At 41.6% G+C, this 16,230-nt stretch overlaps 1 protein-coding gene across 10 annotated transcripts in view; it reads left to right on the forward strand.

Annotated features, from left to right (window-relative positions):
• Nucleotides 1-15,722, forward strand: part of rreb1a (ras responsive element binding protein 1a) — a 60,060-nt gene extending 44,338 nt beyond the window's left edge. For 4 of the 10 annotated variants that reach the window (XM_079602288.1, XM_079602289.1, XM_079602287.1 and 1 more), the window contains 9 exons: nucleotides 1,088-1,177; nucleotides 1,392-1,555; nucleotides 5,530-5,680; nucleotides 5,772-5,914; nucleotides 7,749-7,938; nucleotides 8,051-10,601; nucleotides 10,735-10,899; nucleotides 11,020-11,790; nucleotides 12,743-15,719. In XM_079602288.1, coding sequence (XP_079458414.1) covers nucleotides 1,088-1,177; nucleotides 1,392-1,555; nucleotides 5,530-5,680; nucleotides 5,772-5,914; nucleotides 7,749-7,938; nucleotides 8,051-10,601; nucleotides 10,735-10,899; nucleotides 11,020-11,790; nucleotides 12,743-13,236 — 4,719 coding nt within the window. In that variant the 3' untranslated portion in view covers nucleotides 13,237-15,719. Of the gene's footprint in view, nucleotides 1-1,087; nucleotides 1,178-1,391; nucleotides 1,556-5,529; nucleotides 5,681-5,771; nucleotides 5,915-7,748; nucleotides 7,939-8,050; nucleotides 10,602-10,734; nucleotides 10,900-11,019; nucleotides 11,791-12,742 lie in introns of all 10 variants that reach the window. The other 6 variants (XM_079602284.1, XM_079602285.1, XM_079602283.1 and 3 more) reach the window with 3 other exon arrangements.
• The last annotated feature ends 508 nt before the right edge of the window (nucleotides 15,723-16,230 follow it).

The raw sequence follows: 16,230 nt of genomic DNA on the forward strand, positions 1-16,230 counted from the left end.
ACGATGGCATTTGGGGTTTATACAAAAAGACTGGCTTTTATCATTGAAGGATAAGATTTATTAATTTTTCTAATATATGTTTTGTGGCTTTTAGCAACTGAAGTTAATCTACTCTACACTCTTAAAATAAAGTTGTTGTTTTTTTGTTATTGGCATTGATGGTTCAATGAAGAACCTTTAGCATCCATGGAATCTTTCCATTTGCACAAAAGTTTCTATATTGTGAAAAAAGTTCTTAAATTAAATCAAAATGAGATTTGAAAAAGAAAAAAAAGGTTATTTTAAGAAAGGATCTTTGCCAAACCAAAAATGGTTCTTAACAGCATCACTGTGAAAACCCCCTTTTGGATCCTTTATTTTAAAGTGTGTACAGTTCAAAAGTTTTTTTTAATAAAGAAATTTATATTTTTTTTATTAAGCAAAGCCTCATTAAAGTAATCAAAAGGGACAGTAACTGCATAATAAAAATACTGTTCTTTTGAACAGATTATTGCAAAATGTATCGGTTTCCCAAAAAATATGAAGCAGCACATCTTTTTTCAACATTGATAATATTCAGTAATATTTCTTCAAATATCATATTAGAATGATTTCTGAAGGATCATGTGACACTGAAGACTGGAGTAATGATGCTGAAAATTGCGTCAAATTGAAAATTCAGCTTTGCCATCACAGGAATATATTACGTTTTAAAATATTTTATATTATTTAAATGGTAATGTTTCACAATTTTAAGTTTTTTTTAAATCAAATAAATGCAGCCTTGGTGAGCATTTCAAAAACATCAATAAAATCTTACCATCCCCAAATTGTTCAGTGTTACTGTATGGTAATAGTGTACTCAGAAAACGTTGACAAACCTTTAGCAGATATCCTCTTGAAATATTTGTTTTTAAACAGACTCTGGTGTGCATCCGAGTCCTGAAAACAGCTCTCGTGCCGACCAGACATCAGATTTGCGTCCGCACCAAATCTCTGCTGTGAAATTGCCTTAAAACACCGTTTGTCACATAATATAACACAATGCTGCATGTATACTATGGAGATCTATAACTCAGACATCTTGCCTTGTATATATTTGTTTCAGGAAGCCAAAGATGACAGCGGGTTACTTGTCTGTCCGCTGTGTGATAAAGGCTTTCAGACCCAACACCAGCTCACCATGCACATCCGCCAGGTAACATGCACAGCTAATTCATTTGTTCGATATATTGTTGCATACCTGTTGATTTCTTAAAGTCTGTATGCAAGTCAGCAAAGATGGAATAAAGACTAGTACCATTTGTCCAAGTATTTGCCTCGTTAGACATCCTGGGAGAGTTAGACCAGACAACATATTGAAGAACCTGGCCGTTAGTGTTAGTTAGCTGACCCAAATTTCCTTTTTCCAGCACAACACCGATAGTGGGAATGCGGACCACTCTTGCAGTATCTGCGGGAAGTCTCTGAGCTCGGCTAGCTCTCTGGATCGTCACATGCTAGTGCACAGTGGAGAGAGACCCTACAAATGTAGTGTGTGCCTTCAGACTTTCACTACCAATGGCAACATGCACAGGTGAGTCTTGGTTTCCAAACAAAAATATTTGCATTTTGCTTTTAGGAGCCAAGAGGTGTCCCTAAGGTGGAAGATTTTGAACGGCACGCCAGAATTGATCTTGTTTTAACAGGAGATCGCATTGCTCAAAGACGACATGACACTGCTCACATTTAACCTCCATAATGCAATGAATTTCTGAGAAATATTGAAGATTCAGTGGAAATTAACGTAGGATTGGGACTTTACATCGGGAAGTAATTAGATTTAGATTTTTTGGGTGTAATACGATTAGTTAATTTTTAAATGCTTTTTAAAAATGTAATTCAAACTGATGAATTGAGCATTTATTGAGAAAGTTAATTTTAATTTCATGCTGACTTTCAGCTAATAGAGTAATTATCCATTTATTATTGACATGTTTTAGTTTATAATTTCATACACACCTTTGTGAACGGTTGATTATTAAAATTCAGTGTGTCTTAAATGCAGTTGTAGATAGCTCTGAGTAAGATGTGTCACTGTATATGTGTGTGTGATTTAAGAGAAGGGAGATGTGCAGGAGTATCCGCCCTAATGTGTCGTCATACCTTCTGCTTAAATACTCAACAATGAGCTGTAATCCCAAGCTTAGCATTAACTTTGTGTCTTAGTGGATTTAATATGTTTGTGAGCAAGCAAAATAAGTCATATGCAGTTATTTTATTCCTTAATTGCTTTCATTCTGATCCAAATTTAAAACAAGGAAACCCAAGTGGTAACTACCGTATTTTCCGGACTATAAGTCGCATCAGTCAAAAAATGCGTCATGAAGAGGGAAAAAAACATATATAAGTCGCACTGGACTATAAGTCGCATTCTTAGAAATTTATTTCACAAAATTCAAGACCAAGAACAGACATTTAATCTGGAAAGGCAAGTTATTCAGCTCCACAATAGCGCACAGAACAACAGGCTGAATAGGCGTCCGGTATGTTAACATAACACATTAAGTTATTCAGCTGCACAATAGCATAAAGAACATGCTAACTAACCCTAACCTGGGAGGCTGAATAGGCTAAATTATGTTAATTCGTTAAAAGTGCAGCTCTATTTCAATCCATAAAATTTTTTTTTTTAATTCAGATTCATACTTTTTTTTTTTTATTATTGCCTGCAGCAATTAACATTTGTCAGAACCTCTGGTAAATTACTTTTTTTAAGGTGCCTGTTCAGAATCGTGGGAGGATCATGATGAAACAAAAAAAAATCTTGATTCTCAGTTTATCTAGAGTCGTGCAGCTCTAATGTGATCGTATACTGTAGCGCTAGGCATGCTGTGTTAATTACATTCAATGTTTGTACACGTTAAATAGAAAATATTGAACACTGAAATGACCTAAATTATCTTTGACAGCCCTAATAATTTGAGAAGTTGAACTTCTCAAGTATACATGCTGTTTTTTTAGAGAAGTGAAAGTTTTTTGGTTGATTACATCCTTTAGGCCTCACCCTGCCTTTGCCTGGCCCTGCGTTGAAGAGTTGCCCAGAGGATGAGTGTGCCACTAAGATAAATGAAAAGGCGTTGGTTTGTTTGTGTATGTTGGTGGTCATATACTTGTGCTACCGCTGGGGTTTGTCAGCTATGTAGCTCTTGTTTAAGGAGAGAGAGAGAGATAGAGAGTTGCAGGAAGCGAAGGGTGACTTTAAAACACCTCCCCCACCCGTCGCTTCCCCAGTTTTGGTCATGGTATCTTCTCCCAGCAGGCCTTGCTGATGGAGGAGGTAAACATGAACTTCCTCCCAAGGTTGTGGAGGTTGATGGTGAAGTGCATATGGGGAATCTGTGTGTGTGGACAGCTCTTAGTAAGTTGTTTAAAGGCCTGCAGGGTAGGATGGCTTGAATAGAGACTCTGTAAATTGCAGTTATCTGGTAGTAAGCAGAAGTAAAGTGAAATTGTAGGGGGGGAATTGGATGAACTACACCACCTTTGATATGCATGGAATGTGCTGTGACGGATGTGAAGGGAATCTGGATTTACTACATCAGCTGTTACTGTCCTGATAACATTTCCTCATCTTTCTCATCGTCGTGTGGTCTTCATAATCTGTTTTAATTTTGACGAGTATAAAGAAAATGTAAACACTTGTCTGCCTATGCAAAATCAAATTACGGCCATGCTGCTAGTGTGTAGTTGGGTAGTTGCTAGGGTGTTCTGGGTGGTTACTTACTAATTGGATTTTCTTTCTTTCTTTTGCCCGTTGTTGTACAAACAAACAAAACTTCCCATCACTTAAGTCTTTAGCACAAACAGTGCTGGACAAGGTACATACCAAAGTTTAATTGTGATTTGTTATGAATTAGATAATGTATGTTAGAATATTTGGCTACATTCACTTCTTTCATAGGTTTCCCCCCATTTTTCTTTTTTTTTTGCTCTTCATTACTCAAATATTTTTCAGGTGTTCATGAATACAGTGTGAGAAAGTTTTTTTTTTTCCACAAGTTAACTAATAGTTATGATGTCTCATGTATGACCACGGAAGTTGTCCATGTAGTTGGCAAGGAATCAGCCATCTTGTGCCAAAGCATCACATGGTTGGTTGGGGGGGAGGTGAAGAAGGAGGGAGTCACTGTTGCCATGGAGAAAGGTCACAACTTCACAGAAGACAGTCAAAGTGCGTTCTGATTGGCTGCTTTTATTTGCTTTAACTCCTCCAGTCTTAGCTACTCCACTGAACAGCCATAGGTTTAAAGGGGTGCCCTTGCTTTGACATTGCTTGGAAAAGAGGAAACTTCCTGACACCACAGTGCCCTCTGTCTGTGCTCTGCGGGAACGCCGTGGAATGCCTGGATTGGATGGAATGAACCTGTTTATGCATCAACAAGTTTTATGATCCTTTACAGATTAGCCAGCCTGCTCATGAAATGTCCATATTGACATCCTTCATTCAAGGAGAGGAAACTTCAGTCTAGTGCAATTTGAAAAAACATTACCGCCACATTACTCATTACAAGTTAATTGAAACTGTTCTGCATGACTCAGATGCAGTCATATCCTTATTATAAACTAGCAATATTGAACTAATTAGTATTTTTCAGTGGATAAGTTGTCATCCTGTGTATGAGGTTACAGTGGTGGCGATTCCCATCCAATCACAGTTTTGCTGACTTGGCAGTGTTGGTTTTCTGTGATTGGTCAAAGGTAAGGTCAGAGTCCAGAGCAGAGAGATATAACAGCCTGTCAGATCCTCACACGAGTGTCCAACATGCTGCTTGCTATTAATAAACCACTGACTGCAGAGTGAAAACTGAGACCTGCAAGTCCATGGGATGTCTGACCTTTTTTACACTTACACATGCATGTACACTTCCAAAGTACTTTCAATAGATTAACTTGTATAGCTACACATATATAAACTTTGGATGGGGCAGACATGTTTCATTTTAATTTTAACCTTTGATTGTACAATAAAACTATCTGTGTGAGTTCAGTGAAAGACTAAACGAATAGTGTGTGTGATATTTAAGCCAACAGTGGGCTTGAAGCTATTACTTAAGTCGGGCATCCTGATTTCTTTGGGCCTTTACTTCCCATGTATCCTCACTGGTTTCCTCAGGATCTCTCTGGAAAATAGAGGATCAACTCATGGCCTTCTCCATGCAACATTACCGCTCTCTTCCGCTGATCTCAACCCGCCATCTTGGACTCTACATATGCACATATAGAGTCTGTGGGATAATTGCAGGAGTTTCCAGCCCATTAGCATCCTCCCATTACAGTAATTTCTGTTGGCTCCCAATGGGATGAACAGGGGTTCCTCAACCCTACATTTCTAGAATATTATTCATTAATTACTCATCCATCAAACTAGTGGGAGGCAGCTGGAAATGTCCTCAAGATGCAACTACTTCCCAAACATTTTTAAGAGATCAGAATCATTTGTGATGATCGCTAAACAATCTGTGACAGCTGGTTTGTTAACTTTTAAAGGACTCATTTATCTGTTTTCAGACACATGAAGATCCACGAGAAGGACTCTGCCAGCTCCATCCCCAACAGTCCAACTCTTTCTTCACCTAAGCGACGACGTCCCTCTGCAGCCAAACGCAAACTAAACCCAGATGAAGACCGAGAGAAGACAGAGGAGCCATCCAGCAAAAAGGTAAGTGTAGATCCACCATCTTACCCAGTGCTCCCAGGACGGTGCTCTCAAATTAAGCTACAAATAGCTGACAGTGACCTGTGTGCTGCAGGTCCTGGAGGATAGTGGGGCAGATGAGCAGACTTTGAACAAAGGACAGGAGGAAGTCTTGACCTGTCCTATCTGCTTCAAGAACCTCACATGCAGAAACGACTTTGACACCCACATGGAGACCCATCCTGACACTACACTGAGGTACAAACTCATGCATCAGTATAGTAAATGTATTGTTGTGAAGAGGCATGAATGTATTTCAGGCTTGATAACAAAGGAATGTTTAGAGTTTGACAATGGAACAGTTTTGGCCCTTCCTACACTCGGTTTTCTGTTCAGTATATTATAGCTGTCCATTAAGCTCAGACAGGAATGTTGTCCCTTTTGTTTGAGGTTAGAGTTGTATTGCAGGGAGACGCCAATAGCTGGGGCTTTAGGCTGGATCCCTGCAGTTGCTGGGAGATATGGTGGCATGCTTTGTGCTGGTACAGTCATAATTTAACACATCCGAATACAGAGGGGGCAACTCCTCTTGCTTATTAACTATATAAGCAAGGGATTTTTTTTCCCAGTGGGATTTGCCTTTTTATATCGTGCTACAAGTTAAAAAAAACAGTTGTTTGGTTCAGATAGAAATCTTGTTTTACAGGTTTGGCCTTCTGAGTGTCAGAGTTTGGATTTTGAGCTATATTTGTTTTGCTTGTTGAAATGTTATGCTGAAGTGTAATTGGCTGAGAATGATCATACCTACATGAGTGTAATCCTGTCGACGTGTCCCCCTCCCACTCGGGAGAGGCTTTAACCCCCCCTCCCTCCGCATGTGGCCCCCAGGCTTAAGGCAAGGGAGTGGCATGTAGAGGAAAGAAGGGAAAATGGAGGGGGGAGGGACCACAGAGGTTGTGTGGCTGGGGGGGGGGGGATTTAATGAGACACAGGAGGAGACTTTAGCAAGATGCATTCTGCAGGACATCTCTGTAGTAGTGTGTGTGTGTGTGTGCATGCATGTGTGTGAGGTGGTATCTGTATCCTTGGAGACATCAGTCTGTAGACTATCCCTCTAAAATCACCCAACCGATGGCTAGCTCTAGTTAATGGATAGCTGTATGGGATTGCTCTGGGTAAAGGAAGTTGGCAGGGCCTGTCTGAGTTTCAGAGCAGAGTTATTGTTGTATGGAAGTGCTGCAAATTTAGCACTAATCCTGTGTAATCACAAGAGCTAAGAGTGCTAGTTAAGAGGATCTAGACTGCTGTGAATTGGGTTCCACTCTGAAGAGTTCTAAAAGCAGCTAAATAACCACACTTACACGTACAAACAGACACAAGAATGCTTTTCAAGATACAGACATGTTATCTGTCTCACCCTAACAGCCCTTCCAAGTAAGGCAGACACTCCCATACATGCAAGCCACGTTTGAAGCCATTGCAAAATAGCCAATAGAAACAACAGCATCCTCGACAGGGAATTTGCTCTTTGTAACAAGACAGCTAAATTTTGCTTTTGATTTACATGATTTTCTCATACAACTCAAACCAAATGTATTAAATCATTCACGAGCAGTAATCTTTAACCTGTTAGCACTTTAGCTCATTATGCTTCTCAGGTGGATGCGCTGCTATGCCCTGCCTTGCATTGCATTGTGTATGTCTGCTGAGATAAAAGCTGCTTATAGTCCCTATGGACGCGTCATCACCATGATCAGGGGCAGGACATGTGACAAGACCAGTGCACAGACATTAACCAGCTGTCTTTTGCAGCACCCAATAAACACTGAACGAGAGCCATTGTAGGCGAGGGCGTGATTACTATTGACTTTCAAATTCACCTAGATATATTTAGGATGTCTAGGATGCATTTCCACTGCACACTGTAGATTGGGCACTGTGTTTCTTGAAGAATTTGGGCAATGATAGTAATATTAATTATTGAGCATGAATTTATGCATATACAACATGCAGATTATCTACAAATAGATACAAACAATGTGTGTGGTGTATCTTTGAAATCAACACCTTACATAAGCATTCTTATTCCTAGATGTGATTTATGCTGCATTTCATTCCGGACACACCGAAGTTTGCTCCGCCACAATGCAGCCATCCATAAGCAGCTACCCACAGACCCCAATGGACGACCCTTTATTCAGAATAACCCATCCATCCCTCTTGGCTTTAACGATCTGGCTTTCATTGACTTTTCATGCCAGAAGTTCCCTCGTATTGCCCAGGTAAAAGCCATTATCAACTTTTCTTTGGTTAATCTGCACAGTTTGTAAAAGTTCTTTGTCTCGACTGTAATATGCAAATTTTGTTAAGTTTCAGTTTTATTTTGACCCACAGATTTGGTGTGAAACAAACCTCCGCCGATGTACTGGCAAATTCCATCGTTTTGTATGTGACACATGTGATAAGGCATTCCCTCTTAGCTCAGCTCTGGACTTGCACAAAGCCTCACATGAGACTTCAAGTGGCACCCAAGAGACCACTTCACCCTTAATTATGAAAGATGAGCCTCCCACTCCTGAGAAAAGTAGCTTCATGGACTCCCTGGGCTTGCAGCACATCTCTCAGATCAAGCCTGCCCCCTCAGAAGAGGATATCCAGCAGGCCAAGCTAGATAGCATCCGGGTTATCCATGTAGATCCGAATCAGTCCACCGTACCTCAAGAGGCTGGCATTGTTGGTGGGGTTAACCTGTCTCTTGTAGACCCAGCAACTCTTCAAGGACTGTCCCATCAAGAAGCTCTCAAACTGCTGTCCCTTCAGCCTTTCCAGACCGGTTTTCTGGTACAGCCAGATGGTGGTATGGTGGTAAAGCCTGTTTGTGGTGAATCCGGCATGGAACTTGCTGATATACAGCAAATACTCAAAGTAGCCTCAGCTGCTCCTAACCAAATCTCGCTCCCACCCTTATCCAAGGCACCCTGTAGTGCTGTGCAGTCGGGCTACAAGCAGATGCCTCCTCTCAAGCCAAAGCCCTTGGTGGCTCCTAGAACCAGTATGATAGCTTCAACTCCACCACCCCTATTAAACACCCAGCAAGCTTCACTGGGCTGCATCAGCCCTAGCCTCCCACCCCCTGCCAGCCATCCTCTTAAGACAGCAAGGGATCTCTCGTCATCTTCCTCTCCCTCTTCTGCCAACAACCAGGCTTCTGCAGAGAGGATACAAATGGAGGCAGACTGCATGGGAGATGCCCATACCCCAATGGACATGGATGAAAGGCATATCAAGCAGGAGAATGGCAAGTTAGATGAGACCACTGTAAAGAAGGGAGGAACTCAAAAAGGCTCATACCCCTGCCGATTTTGTGACCAGGTCTTTTCGTTCTCTGGTGTGCTGCAGGCACACATGCGATATCATTTGGGCATCCTACCCCACCAATGTAATATCTGCGACTATGTTGCTCCAGACAAGGCTACATTGATCCGTCATTTGAGAACGCACAGTGGTGAGCGGCCCTATGTCTGCCGTCTCTGTCATTACCCATTTACTGTCAAGGCTAACTGTGAGCGCCATCTTCGCAAAAAGCACATGAAAAACAATCGCAGGGAGATTGAGAAAAACATCAAGTATGTTACCTCGTCCACGTCCACAGCAGATGTACTGGAGCAGGCTGGGACTAGTGAAACTACATGCCGCTTCTGTGGGGAGGAACTAAAGACCTTCCGGGCCCTGCAGATTCACTTGCGAACACATAATGGCTGCCAGCGAAAGCCATTTGAGTGCAAGCGTTGTGGAGCAGCCTTCCTTGCCAAGCGTAACTGTATTCATCACCTTCTCAAACAACATCCAGAGGTCCAAGAGCAGGATATTGAAGAGCACATAATCACTCTTCTAGCTGCCTCAACCCAAAATAGCCCAAACCCATCTCCTCTTAATGGGGTTTCTCCTAGCACTGTGGTGCAGCCTATCAAGGTTGAAGACCTCAACTTCTACGGCTTGGATATGGATCAACCTCTGGACTTCTCTAACAAAAGTCGTGGGAGCAGCAGTGTTGGAAGTGTGAGTGGATCACCCGGGATCAAAATTGAGCCTGTCTCCTATGACTCTTCTATGGAACCCATTGACCTCTCTATTCCCAAGAATCCTCTGAAAAAGCTTAAACAAAACATTGAGGCTGTATTTCCAAGAGAGATTAAGAAAGAACATTCAACCATTAGCATCCTTGCACAGGCTCTTCAGACTGATAAGTCCATTGATGAGAAGCCCCTACCGCTTGGATGCTACCAGGTCCCCGTAGCCTTGACCTCCCTTACTGGTAGCACTAATTCTGCAGGAAGACCCTTGCGTCTAAAGCCACTGCTTCCTAAACCTTCCTCTGCTGCCGTGAAGGAGCTTCCACCACTGGCATCCATTGCTCAGATCATTTCCTCTGTTTCCGGTGCCCCTGACCTTCTAAAACGGGACAACACTAATAGCCTTCCGGCTGATTCTGATACACATGGCAAGCAAGAGTCAACAGATACCTTGATAGAGGAGCTCTCCGTAGAGAGCTCCAAAAAGAGGTCCAGGAAAAGGGCTTCCAGAAGCATAACGAAAGAGAAAACTGTGATAAATGCCACAGACCCGAGTATTGATTTGGAGTCTAGTGGCGAGTTTGCAAGTGTTGAGAGGATGTTGGCGAACACTGATGCCAACAAGTTCAGTGCCTATCTTCAGACCAACACAATTGAGTTGGCAAGAAAAGACGGGCAGCAGCCAGGTGCTAGTGACGAGAAAGAGGTGAAAGATGAGAAACACTTTCCAGCCCGGCAGACTATTCAACCCCATCAGTCCAAAGGGAAGAAGAATGCATACTCAAATTCTGTGCAAAAGATGACTTGCCCTTTTTGTCCCAGAGTTTTCCCTTGGGCCAGTTCGCTTCAGCGCCACATGTTAACACACACAGGTGACTCTTATGTACATTTTTACAGACTACAGCACTACAAGGGTGTACAGAGTTAATTTACACCTGCTATGTTACCCCTCATAATATGTGTGTAATTTATTTTCTTGCTTTTATTTTGAATTTCTTAAAACAGGTCAGAAGCCATATCCTTGTGCCCAATGTGATGCCTTCTTCTCGACCAAGTCCAACTGTGAGCGACATCTTTTACGCAAGCATGGCGTTTCCAACCGAGTGCTTAGGCGCAATGGTGGAATACCCAAGTCTAAAGACGCAGAGGAAGGCTCACAAGAGAGTGCAGGTATCAAAAATAATATACTAACTTTAAATTGCTTATAGACGGTGGTATCTTTTTAAATGTTGATTAACCATTGAGGTTAAAACTGCACTTTATTACCTGATGTGTCAATTTATATTTTAGAGAGCACATCTGAGACAGAGTTTCCTGGGAGTGAGGCAATGGATCTCACAAGATCAGACCCTGAGAAGCCTGAAGCAATGGATGCTGAAAAACCCTCACCAGCTAAGCCGACAGAAGCAGCTGTTGTAGAGCCTATTCCTCACAAAGAGGAGGAGGACCCAACAGCCCTTGAGTCATTGATGAACAGTGACTCAGAAAAAGAGGATGGTGATTCCCATAGCAATAAGACCCTTGACCTGACGTTTGTCTCTAAGCCAAAGGACTTCAAGATCACTGAGAAAGACCAGCCACAGTCCTCCCCTGCAGCAGATGGTGACATGTCTGATAAAACACCTCAGGATGAGTCCAAATTCACCTGCAAAAGTTGCAAGAAGAGTTTCCGCTACGCTGCCACCCTTACCAGACATGAGAAAGTTCATCAGCAGGATGAAGCGTCAGACTCAACTAACGGACTTGCACAAAGCCTCACAAAATCGGCTGATCCAATTGTGCCTTGTGAAAAAAAGAAAGAGGTTACAGACGAAGAGGTGGAGAGCTTAAAGAAGGGCACATCTGAGAACGAGGGAACGGGCAGTGTGGTGGAGAGTGGATCGGAGGAAGATAAGGAGGAGAGGAGTGATGAAGAGGGAGCTGCAACTGAACCAAAGAGTGTCGAGGGAGAAAGTGAAGAACTTGGCAGCAAGCCAGACAAGAGGAAAAAGGTGTGCAATATATGCAACAAACGTTTCTGGAGCCTTCAGGATCTCACCAGACACATGCGCTCTCACACAGGTAAAGACAAATCTGAAAACATACTTAGATTGGTAAATCATTCAAAAGAACTGACAGCTCTTGTTTGATAACTAAATGTTTCGGTTACACTTTAGTTTAAGGTGTCATTGTTACAGTGTAATTATACATTTACTGTACTGAGTAATATTAATTAACTACATGCACTTGCTATAGGTTTTAAGGCCCGTTCACACCAAGGACGATAACGATAAAGATATAATTCAAAAAATCGTTCTCCATATTAAAGAATAACAGAGTTCACATCACAACTATAACGATAAAGATATGAGGAACAATATCGTTGGGATCACTTTCAGAACGATTTTTTTCCAGCTGTCGAACGATAAAACACTGACAGCCAATCAGAATCCATTCTAATTTAAAGGTCTCGCGCATTTAAAATGTCAGATGACATTGCAGAGAAGTTAATCGTCGAGGTACAAAAAAATCCTTCACTGTTTGACAAGTCAAACCCGCTTTTCAAGGATGCGTTAAAAAAGATGGATATATGGAAAGCAATCGGTCGTATCCTGGGAATAAATGGTGAGAAGTATTAACATTTTGTCTTCAAAAGATGACAACTCTCTAATCAGAGTGACGGATTCTCCCAACTCCTCTCGTCTTTTAAGGATATCGTGTACCCAAAAACGCCATTTTCGCTACTTTGAAACCGCAGCGCGGGCGCTCGTGCTTAGCATAAAAAGACCGTTATCGGTCATTGGTGTGGACGCATATATAGTTTTCTTTATCGTTATCTTTATAGTTATCGTCCTTGGTGTGAACGGCCCTTTAGGGGTAGGGTTATGATTTGGTTGAGGGTTAGTTGCATGTAATTATGCATAATTTACTGTTATTACTATGGTAAGTACATGTAACAAGGACACTGTAAAATAAAGTGTTACCAATGTTTCTTATTAAAAGCTCAATGTTTTAAATGCCTTGTTTCTACCAGGTGAGCGGCCTTACAAGTGTCAGACATGTGAGCGCACCTTCACCCTCAAGCACAGTTTGGTCCGGCATCAGCGCATCCACCAGAAACTACGTGGAGTGGATAGTGATGGTTCGACTTGTGGGGCCGCAGGTGGACCCGACGAGGAGGGCTTCAGTGGGCGTTCGGCTAGCGAAGGCGAGTGCACCCCCACCAGCACCAATCCACCCTCTGAGAATGAAAGTGAAATAACAGACACTGTTAAGGGGGAACCAACCTTGATGGATAAAGAGGACTGTGTACCCGCTGTGGAAACTGAAGAGTTTAAACTAACTTCCGAGACTGGACCAGAAACACCCAAAGAACCTTCAGCAGAGGAACAAGCATCAGATTCATCCAACACATCTGACGTAGAGCCGTCGGAGGGATTCATCCAAGGTTTACTGGAGATCCACACCAAGCCCACTACTGAGCACATTTTGCCCGCCTCCGAACCGCCAATGCTTGGGGTGAAGTGAAGAGCGACTCTTTCCTGGTTTATCTTTACGTTGTGAAACATTGTGCTGCAACAAGAAGCAGTGCCATATAACAAAAGTACATTGCGGTGAAAAAAGCGATGACTGTTTCCAAGTGCCTTTCTACTTTTTTTGCTATTATCTTTATCAGCATTTATCATGATCTAAAGTTGATTTTTATAGTATTTTACAATGATCTTTTTTTTTTTTGTGGAATCCTGAGAGAACTACAATAAGCAATATATGAACAAATTTGCATATCGTTTTGTACAGTTCAGCGACAGTGAAAACTGTCTTATGAAAAGCAGGTTTATAGCCTATTCAGCGAAGGCTGAGACTAACAAGAGGAGATATTTCTACTGAGAGGCTCGCACCCAAGTGCATAACTGGAATACGCAAAGACGACTTGTTCACCACAGGGCTTCTTCGTGGCTGTTTGTCCTCCCTTTATTTGCCTGTAGTTTCCCATTTTGTGTAAATCCTTTAATGACAAAGGCTTCCAGAGTGATTGTTTTATTACAATAATGAGCTCTGTTGTTCTGGGTGCTGTGTCACATGTAGAGATTATTTGGTGGAAACAGCCCAGCAAAGATCTGAGGGTCATACTTGGAAAGGTGTTCAACAGCTATGACGTAAAGTATATGGGCAATGTTTGCCCAAAAATAGGTGATGAATGTCCAGCTGTGCTGATTGTGTCCGATGTCCTTAGCATTAGCGTTTTGTTTTTTGGCACAAAGGGGAGGTTTTTAATGAGGGAAGGCATGTTTTTAACTTAAGGGCTCATGAATTACTGTCCCTCAAGCCCTGTATCAGCTACTTATGAGCACACACACACACACACAAAACAACAATAAGGAATTACAGGAAACCCATAAGTTGTAAATCTGATGTACTTGACAAAATGTGTACCTGTTCCCAGGGTGACCCGTCTTCCAAAAACATCACTTTTTAAGCCTTACTCTTTCTTCTGAGCTTTAGGCAGGTGTCTCACTTTCTGCCGGGCTCATGAACTCAAATTCATGGTGTACTTGAACCCTGTCGCCCTGCTGCCTCCTGTCGGGATGTGCCTCAACTAGGAGGACCCCATGTCAATCACATTCTTTTGTAGAGTTGGATCTCTTCTCAGTTTTATGAACTCATGTTGTAAAAAAAAAAAAAAAAACCTCAGACACAAACAAAGCAAACCTCAAAGGGCATGAAGACTGTTTGAAATCGCATGGACTGGTAAGCGTCTTCTGATTTCCTGGAGCAACCGAATGACTGTTGACCTGCGGGATGATATAAGAAGGCAAGCGAGTGAGAAGGAATATTGAACAGAGAGAATTTGCCCCTGATTGGATATCAGGTTGTGTGCGCCCCCTAGTGGTGAAGATCTAACATCTCTGCTCAGGCAGGAGACTTCTAGTATTGGATGAACTTGAATGCAATTGCAATCGCTTTCTCAATCTGTGTATTCCGGGACTTCTGCTTCTCCCGATGCCTTTTCCTGGGTTCATGTGAGTGTGTTTTGTGTTGGTTGTGCGTGGAAGTGGTTGGTTTTCTGGTAAGAATGCTCACAGACTTGTTTTTAATGTATTTATTATGACCCAGTGCAGGTGAAGAAGTAAATGTGGAGAAGCCATGTATTAACACAATTATGCTGCATTAAAAAAATTATTCAAATTCAATACTTAGCATCCCAGCTTTGATCTGGGTTCTCGATGATAAAAATCACTTTTGATCTGAAAGCTTTATGTAGACCTTTGTATGCATTTTTATTTTTTAGAATGTGTGGTCGGTTTCTGTTATCTTTATTATATTATTATGATGATGATTATTTCAGTTTGACAGAGAGATACAAGTTGTTTTCATTGATATATTCTTTTTAAGTGTAAAACTGTGAAATTTACTGTTGTTCTGCTATGGGTGAATCTGTAGGGTAGTTTTGCATGATAACCTTTTATGTTGTTGAGTTATAAATGTGGGTTTTTTCTCTCTTTTCGCCCCACCTGCCGCCTCGCTCTGTCTCACTCTCAGGGTTCGTACAAAAAGGCTTTCTCAAATCCTCATTTCCTTGCTAAATTGTTCTTCACCTATGATTTCTGAATATATTAAATCGTCAATCACTACTTTTTTAGCACTTGACTGTGAATTCAAATCAACAGGGTGGAGTTATCAAATCCACATTCCACTCTTAGGTTTTCTACGAGATATGTTCACGTTTTTCCCTGTTTTTCTTTCTTTTCTTGTTTTAATCCTCCCTGTCTCTTTGGAAGAATGGAGACCTGTCACTGTTTGACGTGTTGACCGATGTAAAAGGGAGTTTCGTGTCGCTGCTACATCCCCAAAAATAATTCTACTGGACTTGAATGGAACCAGAATCACCAGAACATTTTTGGTACACTACTCTTGTTCTTTGAATGAGTGCTTCAGAATCAGAAATGTAAGCTGTTCTGTATCAAAACTATTCAAGCAATAAAGATATATTAATGAAAAGGTGTGGCAGGATTTTTTTTTTTTTACCTTACTTGCCCATTTTAATGTAATTTTGTGTTCTTCAGTCCAGAACTTCACTGGGCTTGTTAAGCTTTTGTTTTTGGCACGCAATAGAGGCCTATACATTTTTCTCAACCCATTTGTCCAAAAAGAAGTTAATCCAAAATCGCATGCTGAAGTTAGTACTACATTTGATGAGAAAAGAACTTCACAACCATTAAATATATCGTCTGAATGTGTGCAGTAAATCCAGACGGACCACATTTGTCATGTGACCTACGGCATCAGTTGTGTTCCTTCACTGCCATTCACAACCCCACGGGATAGTAAAGTGTCCAATGGATGAGCACTTCAGAATCCTTGTGGAAATAGTACAGTACCCAAATGTTTTATGAATAGTTAGAAATACTGTGAATTACATGCTTCTCATGTAATGTTTACTGTAAAGTAGGGGATTAGGCATATTCGGACACAGGTACCGTTTCCAGGAAATTTGCATGTTGCATCCACACCACGGATTGG

Source organism: Phoxinus phoxinus (assembly GCF_949152265.1).
Source record: "Phoxinus phoxinus genome assembly, chromosome: 24".
Classification (NCBI taxonomy): Eukaryota; Metazoa; Chordata; class Actinopteri; order Cypriniformes; family Leuciscidae; genus Phoxinus; species Phoxinus phoxinus.